The 16,797-nt window shown below is 41.2% G+C and overlaps 1 protein-coding gene across 1 annotated transcript in view; it reads right to left on the bottom strand.

Moving 5' to 3' along the window:
* The window catches only part of ptprz1b (protein tyrosine phosphatase receptor type Z1b), a 56,860-nt gene that overhangs the window by 24,148 nt on the left and 15,915 nt on the right, over window positions 1-16,797 (bottom strand). The window contains exons 2-11 of the mRNA XM_071545061.1: window positions 14,217-14,393; window positions 11,663-11,814; window positions 10,496-10,591; window positions 9,470-9,536; window positions 8,944-9,101; window positions 7,374-7,524; window positions 5,273-5,457; window positions 2,074-2,200; window positions 1,909-1,961; window positions 849-1,358 (exon numbers count right to left, since the gene is read on the bottom strand). Coding sequence (XP_071401162.1) covers window positions 849-1,358; window positions 1,909-1,961; window positions 2,074-2,200; window positions 5,273-5,457; window positions 7,374-7,524; window positions 8,944-9,101; window positions 9,470-9,536; window positions 10,496-10,591; window positions 11,663-11,814; window positions 14,217-14,393 — 1,676 coding nt within the window. The remainder of the gene's footprint in view (window positions 1-848; window positions 1,359-1,908; window positions 1,962-2,073; window positions 2,201-5,272; window positions 5,458-7,373; window positions 7,525-8,943; window positions 9,102-9,469; window positions 9,537-10,495; window positions 10,592-11,662; window positions 11,815-14,216; window positions 14,394-16,797) is intronic.

The following is a 16,797-nucleotide window of genomic DNA, read 5'->3' as shown; positions in this document are numbered from 1 at the left end:
TTGTCCATTTATTTTATGTAAAGCATTTTGAGTTGCATTCTATGTATGAATGATGCTGTAAAAATAAGATTATTGTAACGTGAACCGTGTTGCAGGTCAAGACTTCCCATCCTCCCAATGAGGTCAACCAAGTCTCAAATATCTAATGTGGAATTCAACAGTTATTCTCCGTTTGGCCACCAGAAGGTGTAGCGATGGCTCTAAGCTCTCATCACGTCGCCATCTGCTGGTGCTAAAATGTATTTTTTTCCTCTCTCTCAGCCACCTGCAACTCAGAACAAGGCGAAGTGGAGGGAGCAGCAACACTGCAGGACTGTCATCAAGTTTTCATCGCTTGGCCGAAGACCACTTCATCCATAGCAAATGGATTCACAACATAAGAAGAGATCCTGGTCGGCATTTCAGGGTAAGATCACAGGCCGTGAACCTAGCATTAGCATGTAACTAATAGTATTAAGCTAACTCCAGTAGAAGCATAATATTTGCTGTCACATTAGCAGGCTAGGCTAACTTGCTAGCATTACCTATCGCCACAAAAGATGAGTTAATTATTTTTTCTTATAAAATTGATATTCATATATTTTTGTTTACACACCACTGGCAACACAAAGTATGTTAAGATCACTTTACTAAGGAGTCTAATGACTGATAGCACTGATGTACTACTCTTGTCATTTTGGGACCTGATCCAATTTTGCGTCCCAATCCTTTGTTTAAGGATTAGGTATAAGATTAAATTAGGTTTTAGCCTGAACAGGATACTAAAAACAGATGAAGATATCAATATGAAGATCACCATAAAAACGTAAAAACACAAAAAGAAGATTTTTTGATGTCTTGTTAGCTACCTGGTGTGGCAGCACTGACAGCGAAGCCTCTTCTGTGATTTGCCGGCGAGCTGTTGGCTGGCTGGTTGTCCGGGCGACCGGAAACAAGAAGCCCGGCTGCTCGGTTACCATGGTGACCCAGATCGCACTGTTGCCGTCGGAGGCAGCGTTGGTGGACGGCCGGTGTGGCAGGATTCTCTGGTTGTCATCGATCCAGTTCTGGTCCAAACCGCTCTGATCGAGTTTGGACCTGTTCCGGTCTGGTTTCTTCTTCACGTTCTGCTCAAGTCGAGTTTTCGGTAGAACGGCAAACTCGGAGGAGGTCTTTGGGGTAGGACCGGTGCTGAACTGAACCGGGAGGTTCTGGTTTGCTTGGGATCGGTCTCTGGCCTGGTCCCGGTGGTCCGTGGGTTGGTTCTGGTAAACTCTGGTCTGCTCCGGTGGGATCTCCTCCACCGGACTCTGGTCCTCTGGAGACAAATCCACCTGATTGTGGTTCTCTGCCTTCTCCCGTCTGGCCTTCGATGAGGCCTACAGTGAGGGATAAGAGCGCTATAGTGTTGAGGTCTGTCATGGGATGTGTGGAGAGAGGTTTGCCAGAGGTTATGAGGGACGGGACAGGCCAACATGATGGAGGAAAGATCCCTCCCTCCCTGATCTTTTCCCCCTTATATAAAATTATTTGAACGTCCTTCCACTGAACAGAAAGCAGGTGATTTCCTCTTTGCCGCAGAGCTTCACCAGAGCGCTGCGGTCTTCAAGAGCCACAGTCAGGAAGAGTGAGACACTTCAATCCTCCACATTCAAATAAATAGAAGATTTAACATATATTCATGTGCCGATGTGAGTACCAAATCTGTATTTGTTATGTCAGGGAGGAAAAGATGATCACATTACAGTCTTTTTTTCTCCTAAAACGTCCTCATAACCTTTTGTACCGCTCTCCAAACATTCTGTGACAAGCCTCTATTGACATAATTGCTATAATTTGCATAATAATTAGGCTCACTGACAATTAAATCCAAAGCACTACAAAATAATTCAGCAAAATGAATGCCAAAATGCAGAGCAGTAGTCTTACCTCCCGGTTACCTTCCGTCTCTGGTGAGCCAGTGTCGGGATCTGAGTCACTTTCTGGAGAGACGAAATAAATAAAGAAGAGAAACTTAACATTGTAGTGAATAGAAAAATTTAAGTTTCTGTTATTAGTGTGTGTGCATGTGTGTGTGTGTGTGTGTGTGTATACCGGGGTCTTCTAACGGCATGTCCACTATAATCTGGTCACTCCATCGCCCTGTGAGCCCGTTGGTGCAGACAGCCACCACCTGAACTACATAACTGCTGTTGGACAGCAGGCTGGGGATGATGGCTCCCTGCAGAGACAAAATCAACAGTTTGCTTCCTAAATGAGATGTCCAACATTTTTTTTAAAAAGTGACATTGCTCTTAGAAAATGATTGATAACAAAAAATAAAAGAAATTATGGCAACTTTTAAAGGAAAGTAGGTGACTTAAGTTTGAAATCTGCTCTTGTCTCTTTCTTTAATGTTTCGAACACTAGATGATTCTATACACAAAACAGGGCAGAGTGATATATTTCTGTGAAAAATATCTACCAATTATTTTGGCTGGTAGAAATTATTCTTGGCAGGTGAATTTTTTTTTGTTTACCAGCCCTTGGCAGGTGGGTGATCAAAAAAGGTTCATTTCTCATAATCTCAGTAAATAGCGCGCTCTTGGATATTATTGCTATGGTATAGCCCGGTGCTAAGTGCTTCCCTGGGCTACCTTGTCTTTTAGCCCTGGGCTACCTTGTCTTTTAACCCTGGGCTACTTTGTCTTTTAGCCCTGGGCTACCTTGTCTTTTAGGCTAACAAATGTCAAACTGGCAAACTGCAAAGTGGAATAACCCTGAGTTCAGCCCGGGGCAGCTGGCCCTGCTCCTGAGCAGGTTATCACCAACTTTTCAGGGTTATCCCTAGAAAATTGTTTAAAACCGAAGTTATCTATTGGCTGTGTAAAAAGGGTTAGAAGACTTTGTGTTACTTGTGAGTTGTCCAATCAAATAGCACAACGTTGCTAAGCAACACTGCGTAGCATCCCTGGGCTCAAGTATTTTTATCACCACGGAACATTACACTATTGTGACAGCAGTCAAAAGCAAAAATAAGAAAAAGAAAAAATAAAGAAAGGAAAAGAAAACATGTCGAAGAGATGTAACTGGGCGCAGGCAGAGAAGAGTTATTTTTATGTTCATGCACAGAAAGATCCGGACGGGATCTGCTGCAATAGGTGACATAAACAGCAGTGTGTTGGAGGCTTGCCACTGGCTGAAAAGGTAATTAAGCCTCATTTCTCTTTTCAAAATCTCTGCTCTCCGTTTTCTGTGTGTGCTAACCGTGGGCCAGCTGGGTTAAGCTAACTCCAGGCTAAGCGTGTGCTGTGAGTATGTGTATGTGTATGCAGTATATCATACTAATACTGCATAATAACACACTGTGATCTCTCGGTCTCCATCTATCATCTAGATCTCTCATCACCACACATTACAGTCCATCACTTGTGTCACGTAGGTTGGTCCAACTATTGATGGCTGACTACACACATGCAAGAGCTTGCACGTGCAGACACTCAAACACACACACACACACACACACACACACACACGCATAGATATACATTGTAACACACACACATATAGTATTTGTGGTCATGACAGGAACACTCAGTGACCCGTAAGAGGCCAGGATTGATCTCCACTATCAATCAATCAATCGCTTTGGTCAACCTAGCAACTAACAGGGGTTTCCAAGTGAGAAGGATGGGTCAGGTCAAAGAGATGTATTGATTATAGAGCTGTCAACTGTTGCAGGGATGGATGGATGGATGGATGCAGACAGAAAAACAAGCACACAGTGAGAAGAGAGGGGAAAATAAGCTGCTTATATTCCCATTTCAGCCCCCCATGTTCCTATAGAGAGCTTTCAGGTGACACAACACACACTCTGGCGGCCATGTTGGAGGTCCTCAGCTCTGTGAACAGCTGGCTGTGTTTCTAAACGTACAACTTGTCCGTCTCAACAGATTTTACTAGACCTGGTTAATTTCTGTCTGTTTCTGACTGAACTGATCATTTCATCACTGATCCATCTGATTGATTTAGTGTTTAGATAATGTCAGCTTGTTAGCTAGCTAACCATAGCATCTGGTCAGCTAACCATCACTGTCTTGTTGTTAACACATCTGATTAGCACACTAGCTAATGTATCTAGTAGCAGCTAGCGTTAGCATGTTCACATTAACATCAGTGTGTTTGCTGGCTAGTTAGCTAGCTAACAGTTTGTTCAGGTTAACTGAGCTGACTCTTCTCAAGCTCCAACTCTTCATGTTTTGGAGTAGAGACTAGGGCTAAAGACAAGACAGTTTACTGTGTCACAGTAACCTACATTTGGAAACAAATCCACCTTATCACACTATTCACTTTTACTGAGAACGTTACTGAATGGATCTACAGCCACACCACAACAAGCTGACTCAGCTGCTCTCTGCTTCTAGCTGCTTGGTACAGATTTACACTTTATTTGCACACGACCAATTCACCAATCGACCTCCATGATGGCCTGGTTTATAGCCAATTTATGATGCAATTGCAAAGCCTCTATAGAATCAGATATTGGACTACACCTCTCCTCTCCTGACTCTTTCCCTCTCTCCATGAGTTTATCAGTCCATTCATCCTCCAAGCAACTTCCTTCGCTCCTTCTCTTTCATTTGGCTGAGCGACAGGAACAGGCTACAGACCCTGTGGCCATGCAGAAAGGGATGGTCGACAGGTTTTTTTCTCTAAGAAATTATATTTACGTTATGTTTAGTGTTTGGTGCCCACAGAAAGTGATATGCACAGCGGGAGAAGAGGGCATGACTGTTATTTCTACATAACTATCTATTTAAATGTCAATTGTACAGCTAGTGGACTGTAGTTAACGATATATGCAGCTCTGTTATTGTTGCTGACCATGTGCACTGCAAAAATGTCTATTTTACCACTTAATTTATCTCATATTCAGTCTTAAAACCTTATTTTTCTAAAAAGCAGTGAAACATTCTGCTACTGGGTTCAGATAATTCTACTTTTTTCAATTTTACAATACAGAGTCATTTGTTAGGGAATTTAAGAGTGACTAAGTAAGTAATAAGAAGATAACATCAGAAAATTAATGATTTGCATTGGAAAAAAGTTAAATGATCTCTCCCCAGCGGCAGATTTTTTTCATTTGTTTTAGGAAATAATATGATTTTCAAACTCAGCACTCGATTAAACGACTTGCTAGGATGGATATTATTTAAACGAAGGGTGCTGGATTTTTTTAAGATTATTTCAGCCATTTTTTCTTCTGTTTTGTGGTGAGATGTTTCATTAAAGGACGTCAAAAGTTCCTCCGCACCACGTCTTGGTCTCCGTCGGTCCTGTACTCGTGTTTGCTGGGCGCTCGGCCCTGCAGCCTCTGGTAGGTGACGGTGTACCAGTCGATGGTCGTGTCGTAAACGGCGCGCGGGCGCTCCCACGTCACCACGATGGTCGTGTCGTTCTGCGCGTCGGCCTGGACGTTCTCCGGCTCCGAGCTGCAGGCTGGGGGAGAGAGAGAGAGAGGGGGAGAGAGAGAGAGACATAGAGACAGAGAGAGCGAGAGAGACAGAGAGAGAGAGAGAGATAGAGAAAGAGAGAGAGAGACATAGAGAGAGACAGAGAGAGGGAGAGACATAGAGAGAGAGACAGAGAGAGACATAGAGAGAGAGAGAGACAGAGAGAGACAGAGAGAGAGAGAGACAGAGATAGATAGATAGAGAGAGAGAGAGAAAGAGAGAGAGAGAGAGAGAGAGGTGGGTTTGAAAAAAATGCATTCCAAATTTTCCATAAGCCAAAATGAAACATTTGTTTCATTTTTTTTTGTTTAGTTTAGATGCACAGCGATAAAACATTGAAGTGAAGTGATAAAAAACCCAGTGGTACAAAACACACAAGGAAGAGATGTAAAGATGTAAATTACTAATTTCTGCAGGTGAGATACAAACAACCCCAAGGGGCTCATAAGAACCTAAAATAAACAAAAAAAAAAAGAAAGAAAAAAACAAAAACAAAAATGCAGAAACAACATACTGCAACACTAACATTAAGATCCATGATACTGCAAGGGAAAGAAAATGGAAATAAATTGAAATTGCCCAACACTGGAAACACAGTGGAGATGAGTGTGGTAATGAGTGGGAGGGAGTGTGTGTGTGTGTGTGTGTGTGTGTGTGTGTGTGTGTGCGTGTGGGTGTGCAAATTCATTAAAGGCAGAAGGCCCTTTTCTGAATTTCTGAATACTTTATTTCAATTTCAAAAAGACCCCCAAAATAAATTGCCTATGCCGAGAGGAGAGGGGGAACCGAACTACAAAGTAAAGCTCCCCTAGCAACCCAGAGGCCTACTTTACTTCAGGGTCGACTTTAGAAAGACGGAGAGCGGCGTAAATTATATCTTTTGATGATCACGACTCGGCCGACCTTGGAGGACGGCGGTACGACTACAGAGGAACCAGAGAGAAACTCTATTTAGCACAGAGGAAAACAGCCAGGGCAGATGCTGAGGAGTGGTTTATTCAGCTGAATTGAAAGTGAATTGAAAGTGAAGTGAATTGAAAGTGAATTGAAACTAAAAGTGAATTGAAAGTGAATTGAAACTAAAAGTGAATTGAAAGTGAAGTGAATTAAATTGAAAGTGAATTGAAAGTGAATTAAAACTAAAAGTGAATTGAAAGTGAAGTGAATTAAATTGAAAGTGAATTGAAAGTGAATTAAAACTAAAAGTGAATTAAAACTAAAAGTGAATTGAAAGTGAAGTGAATTAAATTGAAAGTGAATTGAAAGTGAATTGAAACTAAAAGTGAATTGAAAATGAAGTGAATTGAAAGTGAATTGAAACTAAAAGTGAATTGAAACTAAAAGTGAATTGAAAGTGAAGTGAATTAAATTGAAAGTGAATTGAAAGTGAAGTGAATTAAATTGAAAGTGAATTGAAAGTGAATTAAAAGTGAATTGAAATTAAAAGTTAATTGAAAGTGAAGTGAATTCAATTGAAAGTGAATTGAAAGTGAAGTGAATTGAACTAAAAGTGAATTGAAAGTGAAGTGAAGAGAATTTAAAATGAATTGAAACTAAAAGTGAATTGAAAGTGAATTGAAAGTGAAGTGAAGAGAATTTAAAATGAATTGAAACTAAAAGTGAATTGAAAGTGAATTGAAAGAAGTGAAAGTGAAGTGAATTAAATTGAAAGTGAACTGAAAGTGAATTGAAAGTGAATTGAACTGAATGTGTGTGTTGCAGTAGCCATCGGTGTGGATGAGAGGGTTTGGTGTTTGGGTGAGTGTTTGGGTGGGTGTTTGGGTGTTTGGGTGTTTGGGTGTTTGGGTGTTTGGGTGGGTGTTTGGGTGTTTGGGTGTTTGGGTGGGTGTTTGGGTGTTTGGGTGTTTGGGTGGGTGTTTGGGTGTTTGGGTGACGACGTACTGGGTGCCAGGACCTCCTCCACTCCGGTGTAGGAGGCGAACACCTGACCCATGAACTGCTGCTGCTGCTCTCTGTAGTTGTTCTGCAGGTAATCAGTCAGCATCACGTACCCAGCCTGCTCCATGGTCATCACCTCACAAAACACCTCCAACTGGACAGAGAGAGAGAGAGAGAGAGAGAGAGAGAGAGCAGAGAGAGAGAGAGAGAGAGAGAGAGAGAGGGAGAGAGAGAGCGAACGAGAGAGAGAGAGAGAGAGAGAGAACAAAGTGAACAGAAAACAAGATAAGACAAGTGAGACAGAAACAAAAAGAGAGAGAATATGTATCTGTTGCATCTTTCCTTTATGCAGTTGCTGTGAAATATTGATGCTTGTGGTGTGTGTGTGTGTGTGTGTGTGTGTGTGTGTGTGTGCGTGTGCATGTGCGTGTGTTTAAAAGCCCTGCCACGGTGCCAGACAGAGAGAGAGAGACATCGCTGCTCTATTTTCGGTTAGCTAAAATGTGCCTACGTCATGTCTTGCCACACACACACACACACACACGGAGACATGACTTCATCCACTCTCCATTATTCTGCTACATAATGAATGATTATTACACAGCCACAGTCGCCGTTAGTCAGAGGTTCTTAAACTTTCTCAGCCCAGGATGAAATTGCTGTAATTTCTTACTCTTGGGAGGCATCATACAACAAAAGAGCAGCGGCTATTGAAAACAAATTGGATGGTCGAGCCGCTCGCCGCTCGCCAAACAAAGCGAACACACTCGGCCTCTCTCTGTCAGTCAGAAAAAATGTCACTTCTAAGCCCGACTTGTGTCACAGCATCCAGTTTTATCACTTTTAGCTCTAGCATAGTACAAAAATAAGTAGAGATGCATGCTAGTAGCTAATAGCTAACTAGCATGCTCCTCAAATTGTGAAATGCCCGCCCCATTACACATGACATCATATCCTTATTCAAAGGTAAGCTATTATCTAAGCTATTATCTAGCTAAGATAGCAGAAGAAACATATAGCAACTTTAGTAAAAGAAAAAAGAAAAAAAAGGGATGGGCATGTTGTTGAATTAATTTTTGCCGGTACACCGTATTGTTTTAGCAATTATTTTTGCTCCCAGCACTTCTTTATTATTCAATTATCATCATCTTTGCTGATGATATGTTCATCTTTATGGGTAACGCAACATTGATTGTACCTCTAAAAACATCAAATTTACAGTCCAGTGTTTCTCCTGGCAAAAAACACCAGGGAACTTTTAGCTGTAGCATAGTACAAAAATAAGTAGAGATGCATGCTAGTAGCTGATAGCTAACTAGCATGCTCCTCAAATTGTGAAATGCCCCATCACACATGTCATCATATCCTTATTCAAAGATATTTTGTTGGGCGAAATCATGTTACTAAGCCTTTATAGGTAAATTACTCAACTTTATTTTCGCTTTTAGCTAACACAATATCTAGCAAGAAGCGTATTCACTCCAGTAAGGTATGACTGTTTGTTACAGACAGCGGACATCCAGAGGTGTGTATGAGTGTGTGTGTGTGTGTGTGTGTGTAATAAAACCTGCACCTGTGTTTCAGAGATGGCGACGGTGTGTTTGAAGACGACCCACTCCACCGTTTCGGAGCAGGGAGGCGCGGTGAGCGAGCCATTGTAGATGTAATATTTATCTGTGTTATCCGGCAGCAACGACCGCAAGGTGAACGCATCCACCGGCCCGCTCTTACCTGGCAAGAAGAAAAACACAAAAACATCAAATTTACCGTTTACTGTATTTTTGCTCCTCGCGCTTCTTAGCAATTCTACTCATTTGTTGACAACACATTAATTTTTACAGGTAACACAGCAATGTTCTGTCCGATTCTTATCCGTCTAACATCAGATTTACTGGATGATTTTGCTTCTCTTTGTTGACTATATGTTTTTTTTTTTTACTAGGACACAAATATATTCTGAATCATTCCTAATTGGTAAAAATATTTAGTTTCTTGTTTATTATTGTTCATAGCACCTCTTCATTATTCAACTACTCTATTTGTTAATGGTACATTTTATTTGACCAGTGACCCAGTGATGTTCTGCAGCCACGACTTACCGAACCTGCTGACGGTGTTGACGGCCTCGATGACGGGGTTGAGGTTCTCGTTGTCGTCCAGGCTGGTCTGCGGATGAGAAAATGACCCGCTATTGTTGATGTCATTATAGCAATAATACCAGAGAGGGCGTTCTTCACTGTCAGTAGGGATACTATGGTGATGCAGCTAGGAAGCACAGTGAGGATCATCCTCTCAGGTATTATGGGTTTCATACAATAGTTATCAATGCAATGTGTACACTGTAACGTTTTCTCCAAAGTAGTGTACACAAAAGAATTAAAACAGATCTCAAGTAGCTCTCTTACAGAACAATTAGCGTGACGACCAATTCCCTGGTTAGCTTCACTTAAATAGGAATTACTTGATTGAAACTACCCATTGTATAAATATGATAATAGGAGTTATTATAGTAATAAGGATTAAAGACATACACCATATGGGTGTGTTTGACTACTGACCACATAATCAGTAAACCAATGATTAGCCTTGGGTTCCAGAAGGTCCTTTGAATCATTCAGGGTCGATTGCCTTTCAGTGCAATCAACTGATGAAGTGGAATTATCATCCAAGTAACAATTTCCCCATGTCTCTTTCTCCTCCTGAATGTTTTCTTGTTTTTCTTTTTGGGTGGGATGCTTTTACAAGCTTACAAGATTTTTTCTGTTTCTATCCTTTTGCATGTGAGTATCAATATGAAAAGATCCCACACACTGCTGTTTTCATATACACCTATGTGTTGGTACAATAGTTTCATTGTGTGGGATCGTTTATCATGTTGATACTTTTGTGCCTCACCCTGACACACCTGCGTGTTTGGATGACATTTTGCATGTGTAAATAAACTAAACCTAAAAACCTACATCGTAAAAGACATCTTCAGAAATCAAGAAGGACCATTCTGTGTCAATTATTATTGTTTTCCTTTCTGACCTGACTCAGTTGATAAGGAACTGATCCCAACCTCTGAGCCACATCTCATCATAATTAATATTACGTTCATTTATCCCACCGACAGGCCGACCCACCTCGAAGAGCACAGCCAGGGCAGCGATCCTCCCGCCCCCCCTGACGGCCTCGTCCAGACTCTGGACGTCATCTGGGTCGTAACAGTAGATCTGCATCTGAACGACAGGGAGAAACAGGAGAGTTTTACAGCAGGAGAGAGTCATGGGAAGACAGAAAAACAGGGACCTGAATGGCTTTGGGGGAATTGGCACAAAAAAGACTGCAGTCTGCAGGAAAGAGACTAGCTGCATTAAACAATAATACTGGAATTTTTTTTAGGTTTATACCAATAATCCAGCTTCCTCTCTGTTTCTGCACACCGTCTCTAAATGACGCAGGTGTTCTCCTTTAAAGAGACTATCTATGTTTGGTTGGCAAAGGCTTTCCAAGATAATATTCCTGCAGAGGTTTGACCAAGTCAACTTTGCTTGAATCCCAAGTCAGTCTCAAGTCTTGAGGCACGAGTCTCAAGTCAAGTCCCAAGTCTAAATGTAGGTTACCTAGTGAAGTCCAAGTCAAGTCCATTTCACTAATGTCGAGTCTCAAGTCTAAATGTAGAACAGCAAGTCAAGTCAGAACAAATCAAGAGTCCAGTATCAATTTAATATCTTAAAGAAAACTAAATATCTAGGACTTTTCAATGCAATATGGTTTTAATAGGATAAAAACTTGGTAAGAACATCATGAGTTTGATTTCTATAATCAGTTTCAACATCAATAAATTCAATCATTCCATACAAATTCAGAAAACAGAATTTAAATTCAGTCGTCTGCTGGAACAAATCTCATCACTTTCAATCTTCAACTCATTTACACAAACACAAGATCTCAAGTCAAGACTTTAGAAACCTTTTCAAGTCATCAAAGTACAAGTCAGAGTCAAGTCCCAAGTCACCAGAACCCAAGTCAAGTCAAGTCTCAAGTCTTCTCTTCATGCATCAAGTCAAGTCTCAAGTCTTAAAATTGTGACTCGATTCTGACTCAAGTCCAAGTCATGTGACTGTATTCATGAGTCCTTAGAATGATCATGTAAAAAAGTAGTGCTGGGAAAAGAAGTGAGAGAGGTAGGAGCTTTAAAGATAAACTGGTGGACATGCAGACAAATTAATGAATGGATCGAGGGATAAACAGACGGGAAAAAGAGGCAAAGACGGACAGATAAACAGATGAAAAGCGTGTCTCTGTACCTCCAGGGGGTATTTCATCCCGTTCAGGCTGTGTTCGGAGCCGTCTGACGAGGCGTTGCAGCGCCCCCAGTGGAAGCTGATGCTACCGACGCGAAACCTGGAGCTCAGCCCGCCTCCGCTCACAAAGAAGTCCCCCTCTACACCGATGGCCACTGCAACACACACACACACACACACACACACACACACATTCACTTCAGTTTTACCTTCATCAAAACTCATAGTATTATTATTACAACCTAACAGCAAGCTGCTTTTGTTTGTTAAATATGGAAACTTGAAGCAGAACTTATTTTAAGAAGCAAATGATTTCACCTCCACACCTTCTCTTAGAAAGTAGATATTTTTCCATGCATATATCATCACACACACACACACACACACACACACACACACACACACACACACACACACACACACACATTCATCATTCTATGATTATGTGAATTCAGGCACGTACATGCAGCAGGTTACAGCTGCAGGTGAGAGTTCAGCGGTGCAAATATTAAAATTATTGCATCCAGAAGAGACAAAATGAGCAGCAAACCTCACACAATTACTGTTAAACCCCAACCCTCCTCCCTTGCTCTCTCTCTCTCTCTCTCTCTCTCTCTCTCTCTCTCCAGCTCTGACACTAACTCGCTCGCTCCCCAGCCCTCTCACTCTGCATATTATAATCTACATCTTCATCCATATAACAGAGAATAATATTCGCCAGCTCGGAGATATCTCACTGTAATCGCCAATATCCCCTCTGACTTCGTGGAGAACAAAGAGATTCATTTTAATGACTATTAACGTACAGGAGGCACAGTCAGGAACGAAGACACACACACACACACACACACACAGACACACACACACACACACACAGACACACACACACACACACACACACACACACACACACACACACACAGACACACAGCCCCAGCGATAGTGGAAATATGATAGCTCAGAAACCTTTCATTTGTTTAGGAGGGCAGACACATTTATCAGGCCAGACTTCACTTAACTCTCTCTCCCTCTCGCTCTCTCTTCACATCTTCCTCAGTTTCATCTCTGCCTCCTGACATCCATCTTCTTCTCTCTCTCCCTCTCTTGCTCGCGCTATCCGGCACGCTCTCTCTCTCTCTCTCTCTCTCTCTCTCTCTCTCTCTCTCTCTCTCTCTCTCTCTCTCTCTCTCTCTCCCTATTGCCATCCCTCCAGTTCCTTCTCTCTCAATTATTTCTGTCTTTCCCTCTCAGACTTTCCCTCGTTTTAAATCCTACAGCACCTCCTTCCCTTTCTCATTAACCTCAAGAGTTGTGAATCGCTTTCTCTGCTTCTGAAAAGTTAAGCTTCTTTCCACATCTGGGGATTAAAATGTTTTCATTGGGTTTTGGGTTTTTCTCGTAGTATCCCAACAGCGGCAGAATACTGCAGAAATAATTTCCTTAGAGTGAAAGCCATTTCCTCTTCCTCTACTCGCTGTAAAATGCTCTTGTCTGAAGTTTCAGAGAAAAGGAAAAATCCTGTCGTCTTACAAATTGGCAAAGTTATAAGTTATAAGAAAATATAAGAAAAAATATAAGAAAAACAACAACAACAAACTTGTGGCGTGATTTTCTGCAGGACGACAGACAAAATGGCTGCAAATGTTTTAAATCATTCATAAAACACTAAGCAAAATAATGGGAGGAGGGAAACCACTTGCAAAAAGTAAAACAATTCAAGCTTAACATCACAAAAATTCACGTTAGAAAGCTGTCAAACATTTATATAAACACTTATAATTTTCATTAATTTTTGCATTAAAAGTTGTTTCCCTCTTCCCATTATTCCCTTTAGAGTCTTTTGCCCCATTTTTGGAGCCATTCGTTGTTTTCCATCTTTTTACCTTTTACCTTGTTTCAGAAGGATTCACCAAAGGAAATACTGATTATGGCTGAAAACGTCAAAAGCATTAATTTGCAAAATGTATGTTGCACATTTGCTAATAGCTGCTTACAACTACAAAATACATCACAAATTTCCAAATTGTATCGCACATTTTGCTTTTCAACTTTACGGACTGGAGTTCTCATTTACGTATTGGTGTTAACAAATTTACAACCTTCTGCATCTTATAATACAAATACAACGTATTTGGGCAGTTTCTCATTCCCCTATCCCACTGCATACAGTATTAATGCAGGATAGATGCAGGATCAACACAGTCTCTTAAAATGTTGTGAAATGAGCATTACATTCCTCCGACACAAATTGGATTATGTGACAACAGCACAAGTTTTTTTTATTGGAACAAGGCTTCAAAACAGCTATATAAACACAACAAAACCAATGGTTATCATTTTATTTGATTTTGAAGGTCTCTAACCCTAACCCTAACCCTAGAACTGGGGAACATAGGACTCTGGGAACATAGGACCCTTTGTCATGTTCCCATTATGTACCATATAAATCTGGGGAACATAGGACCCTGGGAACATAGGATCCTGAGAACATAGGACCCTGGGAACATAGGAATGACTCCACAGCTACCACTGTAGAAGCGGCATTGTTCGGACGTACCGGTCTTCCCGTTGTTGTGGACGGTGGCGGTCTCTGCTGTCCGGTCCCATCCCTCCAGCTGCAGGTTCTGGTACTGCAGCCTGACCTGGGTGAACGTCTCGTCGATGTCCACAGGAGACTGCCTGGCGCTGTTGCAGGACGGGAACCTCTTACCCCAGTTACGCTGGTTCAGTGTTCCTGTACAGGCAGACAGTGAGGAGTAAAAGAAGATAAATGAGTTAATGTTAAAGGGCTGCAATGAAGTTTTGGTTGTTTGGCCCAATATGTGAAGAAAGGATTGAGAAAATCACCTGTGTGTCCCTGGTAGTTAGCTCTGACCGGTGCACATGCTAACACTTTAGCATACAGTGTGTTCAGTAATCGTACGCCACTATTATCCAAAGTATGAAGATAAACCTTTTCGTAATCCAAGTTGGTATTGGTTTTTATTCTCTGGCTTGTAAATTCATTACTTCTGAAAACAAAATCTCAGTGTGAAGTCTGCTAGGAATCAACAGCACAAAAACTTTAGCTGTTGGCTAACTGCTTACTTTGTCATAAATAAAACAAGTTACACTCCGAGTCTTCAGTCGGCCATCCAGCCTTACAGCTGCTACAGGTTCTCATTTTCTCACTTTTAGGATAATGCTAGTAGCCTTAAATTACTTGTTTACTTGTACAATTACTGTATGCTAAACTGTTAGCGTGCGCACCGGATAGAGCTAACTACCTCACAGAGATGATTCTGGTGCCAACCCTCTCGTCACATACTGGGTAAACCAATAGACCAAACTCCTAAAAAGTCGGTGCATCTTCCTTTCCCTCCTTCCACCATCTGCTGCCAGAAACTCTTTCAGCTTTAGCTCCGTTTGCTCTGGAAGAACAGAACCTCTTCCTGTTTTGTGCCGTAAAGCGATCCAGCAGATTTCCCTCCAGATCCACCAGGTGGAGAAACAATGGAGGATGCAGAGTAGAGGCTGGTAGAGACAGTATTATCTTATTGTCTCATTTGTTTATTACACTAATAAATAAACATGCTAATGATTCACTGATTGTTAAAATGTTAGACCTGGCACCTTCAATGGAAACTGCTAACACTTTACACTGGCTTTACTCTCACCCTCCCTACTTTCCTCCAACATCCAAGCCAGGTTTCAGACACTCTACTAATTACCAGGATAGTGACATCACAGCTTGTGTGTATGAACTGTGTGTGTTCAGTAAACAGGCAGCGCAGCGTCTGTTAAGTAGGTCCAGCGCTAATGAGGGCAGATAGGTCAAACATGACGGCTTGGCCTCTGGTTGCATTATCCTAGTCCACTGTGTGTGTGTGTGTGTGTGTGTGTGTGTGTGTGTGTGTGTGTTGTTTATTCATGAGTGCATGTCACATATTCTGTGTGAACATGTATTGATGTGCTGTGTGTGCGTGTGTTTGTGTATTGTTTACTCATGAGTGGGTGTTTGCATTTATTTATGTGTTGTGTCTATGTTGAGTGAGTGTGTGTGTGTGTGTGTGTGTGTGTGTGTGTGAGTGTGTGTGCGTTTTAACCTTTATTTAACCAGGCTGTGCTTTTGAGATCAATAATCTCTTTTTCAAGGAAGATAAGGCCAAGAAAGCAGCACCAGGACACACAGAGACGTTACAAATAATGTACAATAATGCAAAAAATGCAAAATCAAAACATCATAAAAATGAAGAGATAAAGTCAAAATTTCTATATACAGTAAATGTTCAAAATGCAGCAGTTCAGTAGAAAGCTTCTGCTGAACAAAGCACAGACAGTCTGCCTCTGCCTTGTGTGTTTGAGCGTGTGTGTGTGTGAATTTATTCATGAGATCATGTCACACAATTTGCACTTTGTGTTTACATTTATTGACATGCACTGTGTGTGTGTGTGTGTGTGTGTGTGTGTGTGTGAATTATTTATTCATGAATGCACGTCATCCGTTAACATTTCCTGACGCACCGTGTGGATGCTTTCATTTATGAATATATGATACACTTTTTGCCTTCACATTTATTGACATGCACCGTGTGTGTGTGTGTGTGTGTGTGTGTGTACATATTGAAATGCCGTATGTATGCATGTGTGTGAGCAAGTTAATTGTCTATGCATGAGTGTATGTGCTGACATGGTGGGGCTTTATGTTTATTAATTCACCATGCAGCCGTTCACCCACTCACACACCCAATCATTTCCTCCACATGTAGTCAGGATCAGCGGCTTATTAAAGGGTGAATCCACCTAAAATCAGTTTTCCCACATTTATTTAGGTTGTCATAAATCGGTAAATTCATAAAATACAACATTGTCAAACCGATATAAGTTATATGAAGACGGGATATTTAAAGTAAAAATCATAAAATATACATATATATAAACCATTAGATCATTGGTCAGGATAAACTACTAAGTAACAGAAGTTGTTTTCATTCCAAAACAGTATAAATCCATTCTGGGGGAAAATATTACCCGACATTCATTGCTCAATATATGAAAAATACAGGCAATTAAATCATTTAAAGTGTTGTTTTGCTGGTAAAAGGCTCAAGCAATATTCAACAGTGAGTTTTACTTTCATGCCAGGAAACATTTTATCC

Source organism: Centroberyx affinis, unplaced genomic scaffold (assembly GCF_046629955.1).
Source record: "Centroberyx affinis isolate AG114_WGS23_722 - 3 ecotype Tasmania unplaced genomic scaffold, CSIRO-AGI_Caff_v1 ptg004760l_1, whole genome shotgun sequence".
In the NCBI taxonomy this organism is placed as follows: domain Eukaryota; kingdom Metazoa; phylum Chordata; class Actinopteri; order Beryciformes; family Berycidae; genus Centroberyx; species Centroberyx affinis.
This window is presented reverse-complemented; position numbering and strand designations above follow the sequence as displayed.